Source organism: Toxotes jaculatrix, chromosome 21, assembly GCF_017976425.1.
Source record: "Toxotes jaculatrix isolate fToxJac2 chromosome 21, fToxJac2.pri, whole genome shotgun sequence".
Lineage (NCBI taxonomy): Eukaryota > Metazoa > Chordata > Actinopteri > Toxotidae > Toxotes > Toxotes jaculatrix.
The window spans coordinates 2,799,491-2,819,006 of record NC_054414.1 but is presented as its reverse complement, the minus strand read 5'-3'; the positions used below and the strand labels follow the sequence as shown (position 1 = coordinate 2,819,006).

The following is a 19,516-nucleotide window of genomic DNA, read 5'->3' as shown; positions in this document are numbered from 1 at the left end:
ACACACACACACACACACGCACACACACACACACAAAAGCCAGCACACAGGCTAAACAGGGCTGAGGTCAGAAGTCCAAGTCTCCCCACCACAAACCGCACCAAAAAAAAAAAAAAAAAAAAAATACATGGAGTTAACCATTCACTTATATTGTCTGTAAATTTTAATGTTGCAACAAGCATTTGGATTTAGTTCCAAAACCTCCACACTACCAGAGATTCAATTCTGCTGGGGAAATGCTGAACCCTGGAATCACCCTGTAAAATATCAATGAAAAGTTTGTTTTTAGTTGTGAAATCCACAGAGGTTAGACCCTCCAAATCCCCAGCAAAAACAATAGAGAAAACAGTCCAGGCTGGACAGACCTCAGAACTTCAGCGTCCCCCAAATGCTCCAGGTTCATGGTGTCCATCACTTGATGGACTACAGGTTTGTTTAGAAACAGCTGTGAGTGATATGGAGAAAATCCACAGTGACAATTATTTCTTTTAGGGGGGAAATATTTTAAAACCTCAGGTAAACTTACGACATGTAATATGTGAACGTCATTTGATGCCAGCGTAATAAAAGTTAAAAAAAAAAAAAAAAAGAATAACATTACAATATATATATAAATTTATATTTCAATGTGGTTATATATTGGGATGTAAAACATTTTTTGGAAATAAATAAAATGAATCACTTGGGGCCCCAAGGCTCATTTTTGCCCCACAAGGCTAATCCAGCACTGACAACAATGACTTTCCATATGTGTAAAAACAGCTGGTATTTAGTTCTAAATGAATGCACTACCAAGAAATACCACCAACCCACATGTACACAGGAGCAATGTTCAATTCATGTCCATCTGAAATAATGACAGCACCACACAGACGGCTGGTCTGATTGAAAAAACAGTGATACAGACGTCTGCTGCTGAGGGTCCACGTTAACTGTGTGAACCAATCACAGTCGGAAATCCAACGTATATGTGGTGGAAAAATACTTTCCTCCTTTGGAGAAGTGAAATAGAATTCTTTAGACAGTTATTGTCTTTTGATGCTTTATTATAAAATAAGGTTTACAGAGTAATCCATTTCTGCAGAAAGGACAGAGCTCACGCAGCATCAAATGCTACAGAGGTCTGACCCCAGGTTACAAGTTCCAAGAGTACTTATGCCTGTTTCTCACATACCAGCATGGCAAGGATGGCAGGGAGACAAAATAATCTGAAGGTCAAATAATAGAGATAAGTTGTAAGTTGTGCTCGGAGACACCGGAGACATAACAGGTGTCTTCACAAAGTACAGTAAACAAAGTACATTAGGCCACTACAGGTCATGTTATATGTACTTCACCCAGAATTGAATATACGAGTTCATGAGAATATACGAATGCTTGATAAAAGAGCATATGGTTATATGATAAATTGGCATTACAATTCCCCCTTTGGCCATAAAATGGCCACACCAAAGTATATACAAATTGATCATATGATCAGTGACTACATTCCTTTGGGTTTAAGTAAACACATCATTAGCTGCTAAATGTTAAAATATGCATTTAGCTGTTTTTGAAGGACACAGACGTCCTTAGGTTGATAGCAAGCTGGGAAAAATACAAACACTCAAAACATCAATATCATCATCATCACAAGTCTCAGCCAGAGAGGCCATCTGGTGTGTGACTGACCTATCAATAGACCTTACATTGTTGCTCTTGTTGGTGACACAGAGCTTTACTCTGTAGTCACTTGGTTGGAGCTTGGCATGCTACTGGTGGAGGAGGGCGCTCTTTCACCCCTCACTCTTATATTGCAGACGGTTCCACCGCAGCTGCAGGTTAGGGGCAGCGCACGGCGTGCACCCCAGTTGTCTTCCTCAGCGTCTGGATGAGTCAGTTTTCCCTAGACCATTATTCTGGGTCTAAAGAATTTATGTGGCCTCCTTTGCTTTGATTCTCTGGTGGCTGGTTGTCGGCCTTTGGTTCAGGAACCCGTTTGCAGTGGCCGGCGTGTACCCATGTGGCCTTCTCCGCAACCTTTACAGCTGTCTCAGTGGTCAGCAGAACCTGGAACGGGCCCTGGAAACACCTTGGTTTCCAGTGACGGCGTCTGTGGTCTTTGATGAGAACCCAATCTCCAGGCTGTAAGTTGTGGAGGACTGCTGTGGCTGCAGATGGCAGGGCACTTTTCACCTGTGAATGTAATGCTGATAAGGTTGTAGACAAGTTGGCACAGTATCTCAACATAGCATCATCACATGCACCTGTGGTAAGGGGAGGGCGCCTAACTGGACCTGCTGGATGATATGAACAATGATGACGTCTGTCAAACCCAAGATAGTCTGACACTCCTTTCAGGGCTTGGTTGACAAAACCTGGTCCATTGTCACTGCTGATGACTGAAGGAATTCCCCACCTAGGAATAATTTCAGTTAGCAGTGCTTTAGCCACAGCTCCAGCATCCTGTTTGGAAGAGGGGAAAACTTCAACCCATTTGCTGAACATGTCAACAATTACAAGACAGTATCTTTTCCCTTCACTTGGTGTTAGTTCAATGAAATCCATCATTAAATGTTCAAAGGGTTTGTCAGGAGGTGGATGACCAGCAGGTGGCATATGAAGAGCCCCTGATGCATTGTTGGCTGCACAAATGATGCATTTCCTGCAAAAGTCCTGTGCAAAAGTTGAAAAAGCACGTGTGTACCATGATGAATTAACAGCAGCACACATTCCCCCTTTGCCCACGTGGTCTCTCCATGGTCGTTCCCATCACAACTACTCAGCAAAATCTCCAGTTATGTTTTTGTTCCACACATACACACAGAGTGAGCTCTCAGTAGGAAGAGCTCACTTGATTTCACAAGCTACATGAAGATGTCTTTCTTCTGATGATCACTCTAGAACTTTCTACTTAGCGACTCTGTGTGGTGCTGCAGTGGGTGATATCTGACACAGAGTTCTAAATTAAAATCTCTTACAGTTACAGCAGGACCGTTGAGGATGTAAGAGCTAAACTGGCTTAAGCACAGATGAACCATAGAGCATACAAATGATGTGCTAACTTACACCACAGGTACAGTGAGACACCACCAGGTATTGCTGAACGGACTCTTTCTCCACAGAGGCTGAGAGCGGTGGACGTAGCTGAGGGAGATCACCACTGGAAAATAAGGTCAGCAACAAGAGAATGTGAACAACAATGTGAACAACAGAAGAAAGGGATTGGTTTGAATCATATAAAAAGACACGAGTAAGCTTGACCACAGCTTACAGTACAGTATTCAATATGACAGAGAGAGTTCCTACCTGTGTGTAAGACGAGGAACCCTGCCATGACCTTCTGAGTCAGCAGCAGGCCATTAGACAGCTCACTGAACCACTGAGGAGCCTCGTCTGAAGAGCTGCAGTCACACAGGAAAACTGTTACTTCATTCATCAGCTCATCGATTCTAGTGTGTCTGTTCTCACAGCTGGTGTACTTAGGACAGTGGGACAGTGGGACAGTTAGAGACAGTGCTTCTCTTTACCTGGCAGTGAGTATGTGGCAGGTGATGGTGGTGTTGTTGCCTCTGCTTAGGCAGACCTCCTGCAGCGTAAACCCAAAGGCCAACAGGTAGGCACACACTGTCAGAGCAAACTTCAACAGGAAACAGCCAAGGAAGTAGTTCTGGGTCTGGTCAAAGAGGAGTAACAGTTTAAAGGAGATTAAAAAGCACACAGAAGTACATGTATACATAACTAGTCATTCATGTTTGATCAATGGCCCCAAGTGTAGATGCAGTAAATACACAAGGTGCAGAAAGAGCAGCTGTTTGTTGTCTGTGGTATTTATCATTATCATTACTGCTTTTATGAAAGTTTTCTCCTGGAATATTTTTCTAGAGACTTCATTTGACTGGAAGAAGTTTCCACTATATCACTACACAGTATGTACACTAAATGCTACTAATTAATATTATATAAATGTTTGTCTAAGCTTTAGCAGTAATAATCCAGTAAGTGAGGCTTCTAGGTTTAGTAGATGTGGAAGATCTGAGAGGCAGGATCCCACCTTTCTTGGAATGAAATCTAGGTTCTTCCCTGTGGCAACTGCCATGACTGAAGTGTCTGGAGGCTTCCCCAGAAGTGACACACTGAGAACACAAATGGACCATTACTATAATGTATAAACACAGTGAAATAACACAGTGTTGTCAGTTCACAGTGTTTTATTATGTGTGTACCTTAGAAGTGGGCAGCTGAAGCAGGACAGCCAGAGGATGTCAGTGGTGTTCATTGGAGGAGGAAGCTGAGCCAGACAGGCTAAGAACTACGGACAAACACCAGAAGCACTTCCTTCATTTATTTATTCAGAAATGTACATCACAATATTAATTAGGTCTTTAGTCTTTTAGCCTGTTAGCAATGATACACACAGAGAAATGTATTTGTACATATAAATCCATATAAATCCACATGCTCTGAGTTTGTGAAGTGCTCTCTCACCTGGATGATGACCAGACTGAGCTGACACTGCAGCAGGAAGAGGAAGCATTTGCGGATGCCATAGGTCGTGTGTCGCGCCTGGAAAAGATTCACCCAAAAAGCAAATGAATTCATATATAAGTGTCTCGTTCTGACTTAGTGTATCTGTGTGTGTGTGTGTGTGTGTCCAACCTGCTCTATGAGCTTGACCATGCTGACGCTCTCTCCTTGGTGGAAGGTGACAGAGCAGCCCAGACTGTTGAGCTGTCCTGAGAGCCTCAGAGGAGACAGACCCTCAGCGTCTCCGTTGAAGCCTCCTCCGGTGGCATAGCCAAACGTCTCCCACAAACACTGAGACGGGTACAGAGGGTCCAGAGCGATGCTGTGGAGAGAGGACGATGAAAAATCATGTGGACTGAGAATGAGAAGTAGTTTGTTACATAATTATTGTATAATCAGTCAAAACAATGTTGCTGGACTATGGCAAGCTGTTAAAGGGTCAGTCCACACAAACTAGAAAATATTTTCCCATTTACCTCTAGTAGTGAGGTATCTGTCTCCAGCTAGTACAATGGAGGTGAAAGGAATTGCATTTGTACTGGACAATAAGTTTTGGGATGGAAGTAGGAATCTCAGTGACAGGTATCCCTGAACCCTGACAAACAAGACTACAACTCTCTGCATGGCTAGATAGTATTACTATGAGTTTTCATTTTTTTAATAGCAGAAATATTGCTTCAGAATTCAACATTTACTGGTTTTAATTGTGATAAAAATGAAAATCTAGTCTCATTAACATTGATTTTCAAATTTGAAAAAACAGGATGTACTTCATTAATGAGTGTATACCTGATGTCACTCTGTAGGAACAGGCGGCTGTTGCGGAAATTGGCGGAGCTTCCCAGACAGCATGTAACCTCCCTGTTCTCCTGCATGATCTTCATCATCTCACACATGGCTGTGAAGAGAACTCCACTGTAAGTAAATGTCTACAGTACTCTAAAGCAAACACTGAGTATATCGAAGACACAGATCTTTCATTCTTTCCTTGAAATAAGCCTCGTTGGTTATTAATCATCGCTTTTCCTTATTAGAATCTGTTTCACCATTGACGAGCAGAGGAAGACAATGGAGTCAGAGGACATCTTTAAAAAGTAAGATGAAAAAGTTTTCCAAAAAAGTGGAATTACCCATAAGCAGAGTGATTCATTCTATAAAACACATAAAGAATACTCACTGTCAGGGGTGCAGTCAGTGAAGAGTGGCACCAAAAGAGGCACATTATCAATGTTCTTCAGATGAGGACGGACCTGGTGGATCCCACGAGGTAGCTTGGCCTGACAAAGGGCAGGGAGAGAAAATGATTCAGACTAATGTAAAATAATTTCAAAACAAAGCACAATTTCCTGCTGGTTACCAAAGCATAAGACAGAGGAATCTGTCTGTATTATACAGCTGCATGAAAAACAGATACTGATATTTCTCCATTGTAGCTTCAGTGGTTTTAATAAAAGGTATTGTTACCCTGTTGCAGTCCTCCAGGAAGCTGGGCACATCACTGTCTGTGGGCTGGAAATCTATTGATATCAGTGAGGGCAGGTTAAATAACAGAAACACCTCTGTATATACTGTACAGTTCAACAGCATCACAAACTGCAGCCTCCAAAATGATCAGAACGTTGAAGCAACGTCTCTAAAACAGTTTTAAGAAAACCTGAACATGAAGAGCTTCATGGATAATAAAGTGGCAGCTGAGTGTAGATATGGATGATATCACCTGTGCTGTGCTTATGAAACTTTGATACTTGTGTCTGACTCAAGATTTACAGCCACAGAAGAGTGATCAGTGTGACGGCACCTGTCTGAGCCCGACAGGGGGTAGATATCAGTTCCATCCCAGAAGTCAGTGCAGGCTTCCAGGATGAGGTCAGCCGAACCATGTGACAGCATCTGGATGTTATCTACAACAGAGAGGTTAGAGAAAGACAGTGAGAATAACATTAGCAGACATGAAAATACACATAAACACCTTTTTTTTTAACTTGCTCATCTATTTGGTGAAGAGACAGACAAAGGACAAGTAACAGCAAAATGCAACAAGTACATATAAGAAAAAAATCAGCTCTTTTCATTAAAAACTGTAAAATAAAAGAAAACAGAGCAGTAGAACGACACAGGTTGACTGAAGTGTGTATAGACTTACTGGAGGAGGAGTCTCGTACGAACAGAGAGATGAGGTGGGACATGGGAGGCTGGCGTTTGGTGAAGTAATGAAGGTGGCGGGAGGTTAACTCCTTGGTTTTCTCTCCAGATGGCAGCTGGTACAGAGCCAAGTGGTTCTCCTGTTTGAACAGCTCCCTTGCACCGGGAGTGAATCCTGACACACAAACACAAACAGTCACACAAAGGAAAAGATGAGGGTAATAGATAATAAGACATCATCTAATTTGGTTCTGAAAACTTCTCTTTCTTCCCACAAACAGCACATCATCTGATACTGATGATCAGTTTAAATGATGTTTCACACCAACCCGGAGCCTCTGCCTACAGTGAAACACCTAAACATTGGGAAATGGCTGAATGTCTTTACTGGCCAACAACAACTCTGCACATCACTGCCATCATCTGGTGAAAGTGGGACAGACGCTGAGTCTCAGCTGTTTAAACCTATGATTGTGATTGCTACAACCTGCTGCTTGCAGCCACTGCTGACGGGAGCTCCACAGGGGACTGTCCTGTCCCCTTTACCCTGTCCACCTCGGACTTCAGGTACGGCATTCTGACCTGCCACCTACAGAAGCTCTCAGATCTCTGCAGCTGCTGGATGCATCAGGGGGGAGGATGTGTCACCAGAGGGCGGTGGCTGGTTTTGTGGACTGGTGTGAGCTGAACCACCTGCAGCTCAGCATCAGCAAAACAAAGCAGCTGGTGGAGGACTTCAGGAGACCCAGGACTCCTGCTACTCCTCGTTTCATTAGGGGACAGATGGTGGAGGTGGTACAGGAGAACAAAAACCTGGGTGTCCACTTGGACAGCAAACTGGACTTGAGCAAGAACTCAGGAACTCGCAGCTCTCTATAGGAAGGGCCCTTCACGGCCATTTTTTAATTATGGTTCACTCTCAGTTCAGCCAGGTGCAATACTCCCACTCCAGTCCATCAATCCAACATAGCAGCAACTTGCTTGTAGCCTTAATTTATCATGAAGACCATGTGAGAAATCGATCTTCTCACAGTGCTCGGAAATTGAATCTATGCAAGGACTTTATTCTGGGGTAAAATGTAATCTGGAGTTCATGCTGAGTGGGATGAAAGCCAGATCAGCTTTTACCACTGAAGAAAATCCTCTGAACCTCTGATCACTGTGTTTTCACATGACCTAACAAAAAGCCAAACTATGAGACAAACCAGGTCATGGTATTAACAGGTGGCTCTAAACCAACCAGATGTCAAAGCAGCACCGTCATTCCAAGCTCACCTATGAGCCTGGAGAGCTCACAGAGCCCCCAGGGTACGTAGACAGGCAGTACAGAGCCGTGGCTCTCCTGCAGAGCCAGGTTGGACAGGTGGTCAGAGAAGCGACAGAGCTGCTGGGTGACGCTGGCATTGCAGAGGTTCAGCATGATGTTGAGGCCCAGTGGCTTGAGGGAGGGCAGGTGGCACTGCCAGGAGAGATGATCAAACTGGATGCTGGTTGGGTTCTGCTGGTCCTGTGACAGGCTCAGCATCTCCAGGTGGTAGTCACACACAAAGTCCTCTGCCTCCGCCTCTGGACAGCCCATTGCAACGTCCTGGAGACAAATAAGGGGCAGAAATGAAAAGACCAACAACATCACAACATAGCAGGAACAGTAAAGTTACATCAGCTTACTGAATCAATAGCATGTTTCCTATTTTCACAACGGCTCGTACAGTTTCAGGTCTAAGCTTTACCTGGGCCTGGTCGTCCTCGCCTCCCTCAGTGTCGTGGCTGAAGCTCACGTTGGATCCAGAGTGGTGTTTGGTGCGACTGTGTGCGGGCTGGCAGGAACGCCGAAGCCGGACCGTGTCAGATGAGCGAATGCTGTCGTGTGAGGTCTCGCTCGGCTCGGGCCCCTCCCCCAGCTGGGTGGAGGACTCTGCCGGTAGACAGAGCAACCTTTCCAGCTGTCTCAGTGGTCAGCAGAACCTGGAACGGGCCCTGGAAACACCTTCGTTTCCAGTGACGGCGTCTGTGGTCTTTGATGAGAACCCAATCTCCAGGCTGTAAGTTGTGGAGGACTGCTGTGGCTGCAGATGGCAGGGCACTTTTCACCTGTGAATGTAATGCTGATAAGGTTGTAGACAAGTTGGCACAGTATCTCAACATAGCATCATCACATGCACCTGTGGTAAGGGGAGGGCGCCTAACTGGACCTACTGGATGATATGAACAATGATGACGTATGTCATACCCAAGATAGTCTAAGATAAGATAAGATAAGAGAATCCTTTATTAGTCCCTCAGTGGGGAAATTGCATTTAGCAACAGCAGGGATACAGTACAATAAGTGAAAGTGAGATATAAGTAAGAGGCCAATATGGCCAGAACAAGATTTAAATAAGGTAGAATAACTATGAGACAAGAAAATAGCTGCTGTAAAAAAATTAAAAAATATACCTACATAAATAAATAAATATGAGATGGAGATTGTTGAGTTGAGTGACTATAGTACACAAATATTGCACACTAATAACTGGGTTATTGCACATTGATGTATGGTAATCAGTATGTGTGTTAACAATGTTCGTTATAGAGTCTGACAGCAGCAGGAAGGAAAGATCTTCTAAATCTCTCCTTCACACACCGAGGGTGGAGCAGTCTGTCACTGAAGCTGCTCTGCAGAGCTGACAGGACGTTCTGCAGGGGGTGGGACTCGTGGTCCAGCATAGATGACAGTTTTGCTAGGACCCTTCTGTCTCCAACCTCACGCACTGAGTCCAGAGGACAGCCCAGGACAGAGCTGGACTTCCTGATGACTTTGTCCAGCTTCTTCCTCTCCTTCTCAGTTATGCTGCTGCTCCAGCAGACTACACCGTACAAGATGGCTGAAGCCACCACAGAGTCATAAAAGGTCTTTAGGAGTGTCCCCTGCACACCAAAAGACCGCAGTCTGACACTCCTTTCAGGGCTTGGTTGACAAAACCTGGTCCATTGTCACTGCTGATGACTGAAGGAATTCCCCACCTAGGAATAATTTCAGTTAGCAGTGCTTTAGCCACAGCTCCAGCATCCTGTTTGGAAGAGGGGAAAACTTCAAGCCATTTGCTGAACATGTCAACAATTACAAGACAGTATCTTTTCCCTTCACTTGGTGTTAGTTCAATGAAATCCATCATTAAATGTTCAAAGGGTTTGTCAGGAGGTGGATGACCAGCAGGTGGCATATGAAGAGCCCCTGATGCATTGTTGGCTGCACAAATGATGCATTTCCTGCAAAAGTCCTGTGCAAAAGTTGAAAAAGCACGTGTGTACCATGATGCATTAACAGCAGCACACATTCCCCCTTTGCCCACGTGGTCTCTCCATGGTCGTTCCCATCACAACTACTCAGCAAAATCTCCAGTTATGTTTTTGTTCCACACATACACACAGAGTGAGCTCTCAGTAGGAAGAGCTGACTTGATTTCACAAGCTACATGAAGATGTCTTTCTTCTGATGATCACTCTAGAACTTTCTACTTAGCGACTCTGTGTGGTGCTGCAGTGGGTGATATCTGACACAGAGTTCTAAATTAAAATCTCTTACAGTTACAGCAGGACCGTTGAGGATGTAAGAGCTAAACTGGCTTAAGCACAGATGAACCATAGAGCATACAAATGATGTGCTAACTTACACCACAGGTACAGTGAGACACCACCAGGTATTGCTGAACGGACTCTTTCTCCACAGAGGCTGAGAGCGGTGGACGTAGCTGAGGGAGATCACCACTGGAAAATAAGGTCAGCAACAAGAGAATGTGAACAACAATGTGAGCAACAGAAGAAAGGGATTGGTTTGAATCATATAAAAAGACACGAGTAAGCTTGACCACAGCTTACAGTACAGTATTCAATATGACAGAGAGAGTTCCTACCTGTGTGTAAGACGAGGAACCCTGCCATGACCTTCTGAGTCAGCAGCAGGCCATTAGACAGCTCACTGAACCACTGAGGAGCCTCGTCTGAAGAGCTGCAGTCACACAGGAAAACTGTTACTTCATTCATCAGTTCATCGATTCTAGTGTGTCTGTTCTCACAGCTGGTACAGCTGGTGTACTTAGGACAGTGGGACAGTTAGAGACAGTGCTTCTCTTTACCTGGCTGTGAGTATGTGGCAGGTGATGGTGGTGTTGTCAGCTAAGGTGTTGTTGCCTCTGCTTAGGCAGACCTCCTGCAGTGTAAACCCAAAGGCCAACAGGTAGGCACACACTGTCAGAGCAAACTTCAACAGGAAACAGCCAAGGAAGTAGTTCTGGGTCTGGTCAAAGAGGAGTAACAGTTTAAAGGAGATTAAAAAGCACACAGAAGTACATGTATACATAACTAGTCATTCATGTTTGATCAATGGCCCCAAGTGTAGATGCAGTAAATACACAAGGTGCAGAAAGAGCAGCTGTTTGTTGTCTGTGGTATTTATCATTATCATTACTGCTTTTATGAAAGTTTTCTCCTGGAATATTTTTCTAGAGACTTCATTTGACTGGAAGAAGTTTCCACTATATCACTACACAGTATGTACACTAAATGCTACTAATTAATATTATATAAATGTTTGTCTAAGCTTTAGCAGTAATAATCCAGTAAGTGAGGCTTCTAGGTTCAGTAGATGTGGAAGATCTGAGAGGCAGGATCCCACCTTTCTTGGAATGAAATCTAGGTTCTTCCCTGTGGCAACTGCCATGACTGAAGTGTCTGGAGGCTTCCCCAGAAGTGACACACTGAGAACACAAATGGGCCATTACTATAATGTATAAACACAGTGAAATAACACAGTGTTGTCAGTTCACAGTGTTTTATTATGTGTGTACCTTAGAAGTGGGCAGCTGAAGCAGGACAGCCAGAGGATGTCAGTGGTGTTCATTGGAGGAGGAAGCTGAGCCAGACAGGCTAAGAACTACGGACAAACACCAGAAGCACTTCCTTCATTTATTTATTCAGAAATGTACATCACAATATTAATTAGGTCTTTAGTCTTTTAGCCTGTTAGCAATGATACACACAGAGAAATGAGAGAAATGTATTTGTACATATAAATCCATATAAATCCACATGCTCTGAGTTTGTGAAGTGCTCTCTCACCTGGATGATGACCAGACTGAGCTGACACTGCAGCAGGAAGAGGAAGCATTTGCGGATGCCATAGGTCGTGTGTCGCGCCTGGAAAAGATTCACCCAAAAAGCAAATGAATTCATATATAAGTGTCTCGTTCTGACTTAGTGTATCTGTGTGTGTGTGTGTGTCCAACCTGCTCTATGAGCTTGACCATGCTGACGCTCTCTCCTTGGTGGAAGGTGACAGAGCAGCCCAGACTGTTGAGCTGTCCTGAGAGCCTCAGAGGAGACAGACCCTCAGCGTCTCCGTTGAAGCCTCCTCCGGTGGCATAGCCAAATGTCTCCCACGAACACTGAGACGGGTACAGAGGGTCCAGAGCGATGCTGTGGAGAGAGGACGATGAAAAATCATGTGGACTGAGAATGAGAAGTAGTTTGTTACATAATTATTGTATAATCAGTCAAAACAATGTTGCCGGACTATGGCAAGCTGTTAAAGGGTCAGTACACACAAACTAGAAAATATTTTCCCATTTACCTCTAGTAGTGAGGTATCTGTCTCCATCTAGTACAATGGAGGTGAAAGGAATTGCATTTGTACTTGTTAGAATGGCCGTTCTGACAACAGAGACTTCAGAAAGAAGAAAATGCCAAGGCGAAGGTGGAATATGCATAGACATATATTTATTTTCTAACAGCAGCACAGGTATGGCAGCAAACCATAGGTGAAACCTAACCAGCAACAACAGCAGATTTAAAATTGGCGCCCTTTTATACTGTGTTCTGGTAGGTGTGATTGGGTGCATACATTCACAGGTGTTCCTAAACATACATTCATAAGCATAATTGACTTATATAAAAAATGTGAATACTATATTTAACCACAATATTTAAAATAACCTTCCTGCTGTAAACTAAACCCCAAAACAAACACCATAAATATAATTACAATAAATATATACATTTTACAATACAATACAATTTCCAGACTCCCCCCTTTCTTGTCCTGCCACTTGGTCGTACCCAGAACGTTCTTAACACGGTCCGCTGACCTAGGGGACTCTTTTCAGCAACGCACCCCAGAGCGAACACCAGACAGGTAAAGGTAAGTGTTAACCATAACTTAAACAATGTCTGTTCCAGCACTTGCACTATTTGCATCATCTTTCACAAAACTGCATTTACTCCAGAGTCCTTCAATTTTGGACAGTCCGCTGCCAACGGAGTCTAAAGGACCTCCTCTCCTTTTATGACAGAGCCGGGTGGCCACCACGGTTTATTTGAATGAGATGTAGGAATCTCAGTGACAGGTATCCCTGAACCCTGACAAACAATACTACAACTCTCTGCATGGCGAGATAGTATTACTATGAGTTTTCATTTTTTTAATAGCAGAAATATTGCTTCAGAATTTTTACTGGTTTTAATTGTGATAAAAATGAAAATCAGCTATTTTCAACCAAGCCCTAGTCTCATTAACATTTATTTTCAAATTTGAAAAAACAGGATGTACTTCATTAATGAGTGTATACCTGATGTCACTCTGTAGGAACAGGCGGCTGTTGCGGAAATTGGCGGAGCTTCCCAGACAGCATGTAACCTCCCTGTTCTCCTGCATGATCTTCATCATCTCACACATGGCTGTGAAGAGAACTCCACTGTAAGTAAATGTCTACAGTACTCTAAAGCAAACACTGAGTATATCGAAGACACAGACAGTGACACAGATCTTTCATTCTTTCCTTGAAATAAGCCTTGTTGGTTATTAATCATCGCTTTTCCTTATTAGAATCTGTTTCACCATTGACGAGCAGAGGAAGACAATGGAGTCAGAGGACATCTTTAAAAAGTAAAATGAAAAAGTTTTCCAAAAAAGTGGAATTACCCATAAGGAGAGTGATTCATTCTATAAAACACATAAAGAATACTGACTGTCAGGGGTGCAGTCAGTGAAGAGTGGCACCAAAAGAGGCACATTATCAATGTTCTTCAGATGAGGACGGACCTGGTGGATCCCACGAGGTAGCTTGGCCTGACAAAGGGCAGGGAGAGAAAATGATTCAGACTAATGTAAAATAATTTCAAAACAAAGCACAATTTCCTGCTGGTTACCAAAGCATAAGACAGAGGAATCTGTCTGTATTATACAGCTGCATGAAAAACAGATACTGATATTTCTCCATTGTAGCTTCAGTGGTTTTAATAAAAGGTATTGTTACCCTGTTGCAGTCCTCCAGGAAGCTGGGCACATCACTGTCTGTGGGCTGGAAACTGGCAGCAAAGGACCTTCTGCTTCATCCCGAGAATCTGAATCACATATGAAGACAGTCTGCAAAGTTAGAGATACTCTGTAAAACTCAAATGAACAGACATCACTCATGTCAGACCTGCACTTCTACAGGACTCCTTTCTGTTATTTCCCCTAAAAGAAGCATAAAGTAACATAAAATGGAAAATCTCATGTAAAGTTATACAATGTAATTCAAACTGTGATCACCCCATAGAACAGGGTAATGTCATAATTTGACAAGTTCTGATCCAGAAATCATGTGGGTTTACTCTTCAAATGATAAATCTATGTCTGTGTAATTAAACAGCAAGACTAAACACAGAAACCATGACAACCTACATTGATGTCCACATCACACCTGCAGACAGAAGGACAGTCATGAAGTGCACCCCAACAGTAAATGTAATAAAATGAATAATTTCCTCAGTTTGTGCAAACACAGGTTTGGTACCTTGGTTCAGGTCTTCGTGCTGGGAACCGTGACTGGGGCTGGATGGAGCTCCATCACAGGGACTGTCTCCGTTTGGGGTCAGAGAGATGTGGCAGTTCCAGCCCGTCTCTAAACCCATCTTCTCAGCAAAAACCTGCACAGACACAAAATAAATAAACACATACTCTCAAAATGCACATTTATTTTGGTGAATGTGGAAAAAACAATGTGCTGTCAGCAGAGACACAGAGAGACATCAGATTAAGGAGTCCATTTATTGTCCAAATGAAAGAGTACTATACCTTGATCACTTCAGCCAACATAAACTAGATACTATCAAATGTTTATTGGAGCTTGTGTGTGTTCAAGGATCAAGGATCAAGGATCAAGGAACTTTATTGTCATACCAGGACATTTACATGTTATGGTACGAAATTAGTACTCAGGTCCCAGTTTAAGCCATTCAGAGCCGTGAACAAAATGAAGTATAAACATAAGGGCAGTAGTATAAACATTAGAGTATAAACATTAGAGTAGAAAAATAAAATAAATATAACATTAGAGAAATTAAAATAAACATTAGAGTAGAAATATATAAACATTGTGAAATTAAACAATTAGCAATTAAATAGAGTAAAAAAAATAAGATAAGATAAGGTAAGCCGAAGTTAGCACGTGCATAAACACTCATGTGCAAGTGGGAGGTAGTGGTAGCGCTGCGGAGCTCATCCTCCATAGAAAAGTAAACAAAGCGGATGCAAGCTGTGACCATCGATGCCCTGTGACCAGGGCATCGATAAGCCGGAATGTGTCCAGCCTCGCCTGGAACTGAGACGACACCATTCCCATGAAGATCTGCCCACTCAGGGCCTGGACGTAGTCCTCACGCTCCACCCCCTCACCTATACCCTCTGCACACATGACAAGGGAAAATGAGTTGTGTTATTACTGTTTTATTACTTTAACTAATCCGTCCCTCCGTCACTGACTCTTACCATCTGAGCTCCAGCTGTTCCTACAGGAGTTGTATTTGATGGGGGTGGTGGAGGGCAGCTCCACTCCAGAGAAGAGGCTGGGACCGGGGTCCAGTTCTACACACTTCCCATTGAGTTGGCTTGACAGTGACACTTGCATGGGTTTGTAGGCAAAGGCTGAGCAGTAACCTGACAGACAGGCCCGCTGGTAGAAGTCCAGGACCTTCTTTCTGTAACACAAGAGCAGAGTGTAGAAATAAACACTCAGGTGGCAGCTTCTATTATTTTGTCCACCCTATTGATATCAGTGAGGGCAGGTTAAATAACAGAAACACCTCTGTATATACTGTACAGTTCAACAGCATCACAAACTGCAGCCTCCAAAATGATCAGAACGCTGAAGCAACGTCTCTAAAACAGTTTGAAGAAAACCTGAACATGATGAGCTTCATGGATAATAAAGTGGCAGCTGAGTGTAGATATGGATGATATCACCTGTGCTGTGCTTATGAAACTTTGATACTTGTGTCTGACTCAAGATTTACAGCCACAGAAGAGCGATCAGTGTGACGGCACCTGTCTGAGCCCGACAGGGGGTAGATATCAGTTCCATCCCAGAAGTCAGTGCAGGCTTCCAGGATGAGGTCAGCCGAGCCATGTGACAGCATCTGGATGTTATCTACAACAGAGAGGTTAGAGAAAGACAGTGAGAATAACATTAGCAGACATGAAAATACACAAACACCTTTTTTTTTTTTTTTTTAACTTGCTCATCCATTTGGTGAAGAGACAGACAAAGGACAAGTAACACAGCAAAATACACCAAGTACATATAAGAAAAAAATCAGCTCTTTTCATTAAAAACTGTAAAATAAAAGAAAACAGAGCAGTAGAACGACACAGGTTGACTGAAGTGTGTATAGACTTACTGGAGGAGGAGTCTGGTACGAACAGAGAGATGAGGTGGGACATGGGAGGCTGGCGTTTGGTGAAGTAATGAAGGTGGCGGGAGGTTAACTCCTTGGTTTTCTCTCCAGATGGCAGCTGGTACAGAGCCAAGTGGTTCTCCTGTTTGAACAGCTCCCTTGCACCGGGAGTGAATCCTGACACACAAACACAAACAGACACACAAAGGAAAAGATGAGGGTAATAGACAATAAGACATGAGCTAATTTGGTTCTGAAAACTTCTCTTTCTTCCCACAAACAGCACATCATCTGATACTGATGATCAGTTTAAATGATGTTTCACACCAACCCGGAGCCTCTGCCTACAGTGAAACACCTAAACATTGGGAAATGGCTGAATGTCTTTACTGGCCAACAACAACTCTGCACATCACTGCCATCATCTGGTGAGGAGTGGGACAGACGCTGAGTCTCAGCTGTTTAAACCTATGATTGTGATTGCTACAACCTGCTGCTTGCAGCCACTGCTGACGGGAGCTCCACAGGGGACTGTCCTGTCCCCTTTACCCTGTCCACCTCGGACTTCAGGTACGGCATTCTGACCTGCCACCTACAGAAGCTCTCAGATCTCTGCAGCTGCTGGATGCATCAGGGGGGAGGATGTGTCACCAGAGGGCGGTGGCTGGTTTTGTGGACTGGTGTGAGCTGAACCACCTGCAGCTCAGCATCAGCAAAACAAAGCAGCTGGTGGAGGACTTCAGGAGACCCAGGACTCCTGCTACTCCTCGTTTCATTAGGGGACAGATGGTGGAGGTGGTACACGAGAACAAAAACCTGGGTGTCCACTTGGACAGCAAACTGGATTTGAGCAAGAACTCAGGAACTCGCAGCTCTCTATAGGAAGGGCCCTTCACGGCCATTTTTTAATTATGGTTCACTCTCAGTTCAGCCAGGTGCAGTACTCCCACTCCAGTCCATCAATCCAACATAGCAGCAACTTGCTTGTAGCCTTAATTTATCATGAAGACCATGTGAGAAATAGATCTTCTCACAGTGCTCGGAAATTGAATCTATGCAAGGACTTTATTCTGGGGTAAAATGTAATCTGGAGTTCATGCTGAGTGGGATGAAAGCCAGATCAGCTTTTACCACTGAAGAAAAATCCTCTGAACCTCTGATCACTGTGTTTTCACATGACCTAACAAAAAGCCAAACTATGAGGCAAACTAGGTCATGGTATTAACAGGTGGCTCTAAACCAACCAGATGTCAAAGCAGCACCGTCATTCCAAGCTCACCTATGAGCCTGGAGAGCTCACAGAGCCCCCAGGGTACGTAGACAGGCAGTACAGAGCCGTGGCTCTCCTGCAGAGCCAGGTTGGACAGGTGGTCAGAGAAGCGGCAGAGCTGCTGGGTGACGCTGGCGTTGCAGAGGTTCAGCATGATGTTGAGGCCCAGTGGCTTGAGGGAGGGCAGGTGGCACTGCCAGGAGAGATGATCAAACTGGATGCTGGTTGGGTTCTGCTGGTCCTGTGACAGGCTCAGCATCTCCAGGTGGTAGTCACACACAAAGTCCTCTGCCTCCGCCTCTGGACAGCCCATTGCAACGTCCTGGAGACAAATAAGGCGCAGAAATGAAAAGACCAACAACATCACAACATAGCAGGAACAGTAAAGTTACATCAGCTTACTGAATCAATAGCATGTTTCCTATTTTCACAACGGCTGGTACAGTTTCAGGTCTAAGCTTTGCCTGGGCCTGGTCGTCCTCGCCTCCCTCAGTGTCGTGGCTGAAGCTCACGTTGGATCCAGAGTGGTGTTTGGTGCGACTGTGTGCGGGCTGGCAGGAACGCCGAAGCCGGACCGTGTCAGATGAGCGAATGCTGTCGTGTGAGGTCTCGCTCGGCTCGGGCCCCTCCCCCAGCTGGGTGGAGGACTCTGCTGGTAGACAGAGCAGAGCCTGCCCCTCCTGGGCCTGTACAGCAGTCACAGTTAGTCAGGAGTGGATACAACACTGTGCCTTATCAGGTGGTGAATTGGGGCTGCTGGTGAGGCTAAAAGGTTCCAGAGAAAACACAAACACACACCTCATCTAACTAACTATACATCTAACACCTACATCGAACTATGTGCAATTTTCCTCTTCATTTTCAATTGGGAGTTAAGTAACAGTAAGAATTTCCCTACGGGGATCAATAAAGTTATTCTGATCTGATTCTGATTCTGATCCCTGTCGTCATCCGTCTCCATTCGGCAGTAGGAGTTGACGGACAGGTCGTCTCTGAGATCATCCTGGCTGTTGTGAGGTGGTTCCACCCGTCTGCTGAAGAACAGCACGGTCTCTGGACTGGGGTTAGGCCACGACAGGATACCCTGTTTGTCCACACAACACAGCACCTACACATACACACACAATATCTGCAAATTAGACACATACTGTCCACTCAGCAACAAGTCTATAAAATGGTTTCCATGTCTATGGGCATAATGAGGGTTTCTGGCTTTTTATGGCCCAACTGTTGCCGTGGGCTACACCAGTCAATGGTAGAGTGTGTAAAAGGCTGGAAGTGTAGCACAGTGTCTGAGACTCTCCCTTTAAGACGCCAACCAGGTGTCTCCACACACAACGTAGCATCTCCTGCATAAATGAGTGCATATACACACTCAGATATATATAGTAAGCAAGAGAGCCGCTTAATATATATATATATATATACTAGAGAGGATAAACATGTCTGAATAAATAAATGCATAAAATTCATACCTATTAGTCATAAGTCATTGGTCATAAATAAAGTGACAATAATTAAAATGTAAAAAAAAAATAGCTTTAAGTAATAAGGAAGAAGCTGAATTTATAGCTCTGCCTAAAAAGCCCAAACCAGCTCTAAAACAGATAAATGTCTGTATGTTTCCACCTACAGACGACACTGACACAAACAAAGACTCTAAACTTACACTGACCTCAATGCTTTTCACACACACTGAATCCATCCACAACTGAGCCCTGACAATACTCAGCCAGACCCAAACTCCAATGCACCTGGATACAGAACAAAGCCCATCTAAACTGAGCTGAAGACAGGCCTGCACTTCCATCACTCACCCTAGCACTCTCTCTCTCTCTCACACACACACACACACACACACAGAAATGAATGCATGCATGTGTAGAAACACTAAACAATGTTAACCAA

The 19,516-nt window shown here is 44.0% G+C and overlaps 1 protein-coding gene and 1 pseudogene across 1 annotated transcript; both read right to left on the bottom strand.

Annotated features, from left to right (window-relative positions):
- Positions 1–5,681: 5,681 nt before the first annotated feature.
- LOC121175583 (transmembrane protein 94-like) lies at positions 5,682–10,273 on the bottom strand. The gene is made up of 7 exons (XM_041029402.1): positions 10,214–10,273; positions 8,379–8,591; positions 7,924–8,236; positions 6,650–6,823; positions 6,305–6,407; positions 5,971–6,023; positions 5,682–5,783 (listed from the first exon to the last, which is right to left on the bottom strand). The coding sequence occupies exons 1-6, from the start codon at positions 10,271–10,273 to the stop codon at positions 6,002–6,004; spliced, it is 885 nt and encodes a 294-aa protein (XP_040885336.1). The 3' UTR covers positions 5,682–5,783; positions 5,971–6,001.
- Positions 10,274–10,297: 24 nt separating this feature from the next.
- LOC121201057 lies at positions 10,298–18,350 on the bottom strand (annotated as a pseudogene).
- Positions 18,351–19,516: the final 1,166 nt, after the last annotated feature.

What these genes read in the sequence shown, in the direction of transcription:
- LOC121175583 (XM_041029402.1), bottom strand. Translation starts at nt 10,273, where the DNA reads ATGGTTCATCTGTGCTTAAGCCAGTTTAGCTCTTACATCCTCAACGGT. An exon ending in TCAACGGTCCTGCTGTAACT is followed by an intron (nt 8,592 to 10,213) that starts GTAAGAGATTTT and finishes CCACTGAGACAG; the next exon opens with CTGGAAAGGTTGCTCTGTCT. An exon ending in TGAGCTCTCCAGGCTCATAG is followed by an intron (nt 6,824 to 7,923) that starts GTGAGCTTGGAA and finishes TTTGTGTGTCAG; the next exon opens with GATTCACTCCCGGTGCAAGG.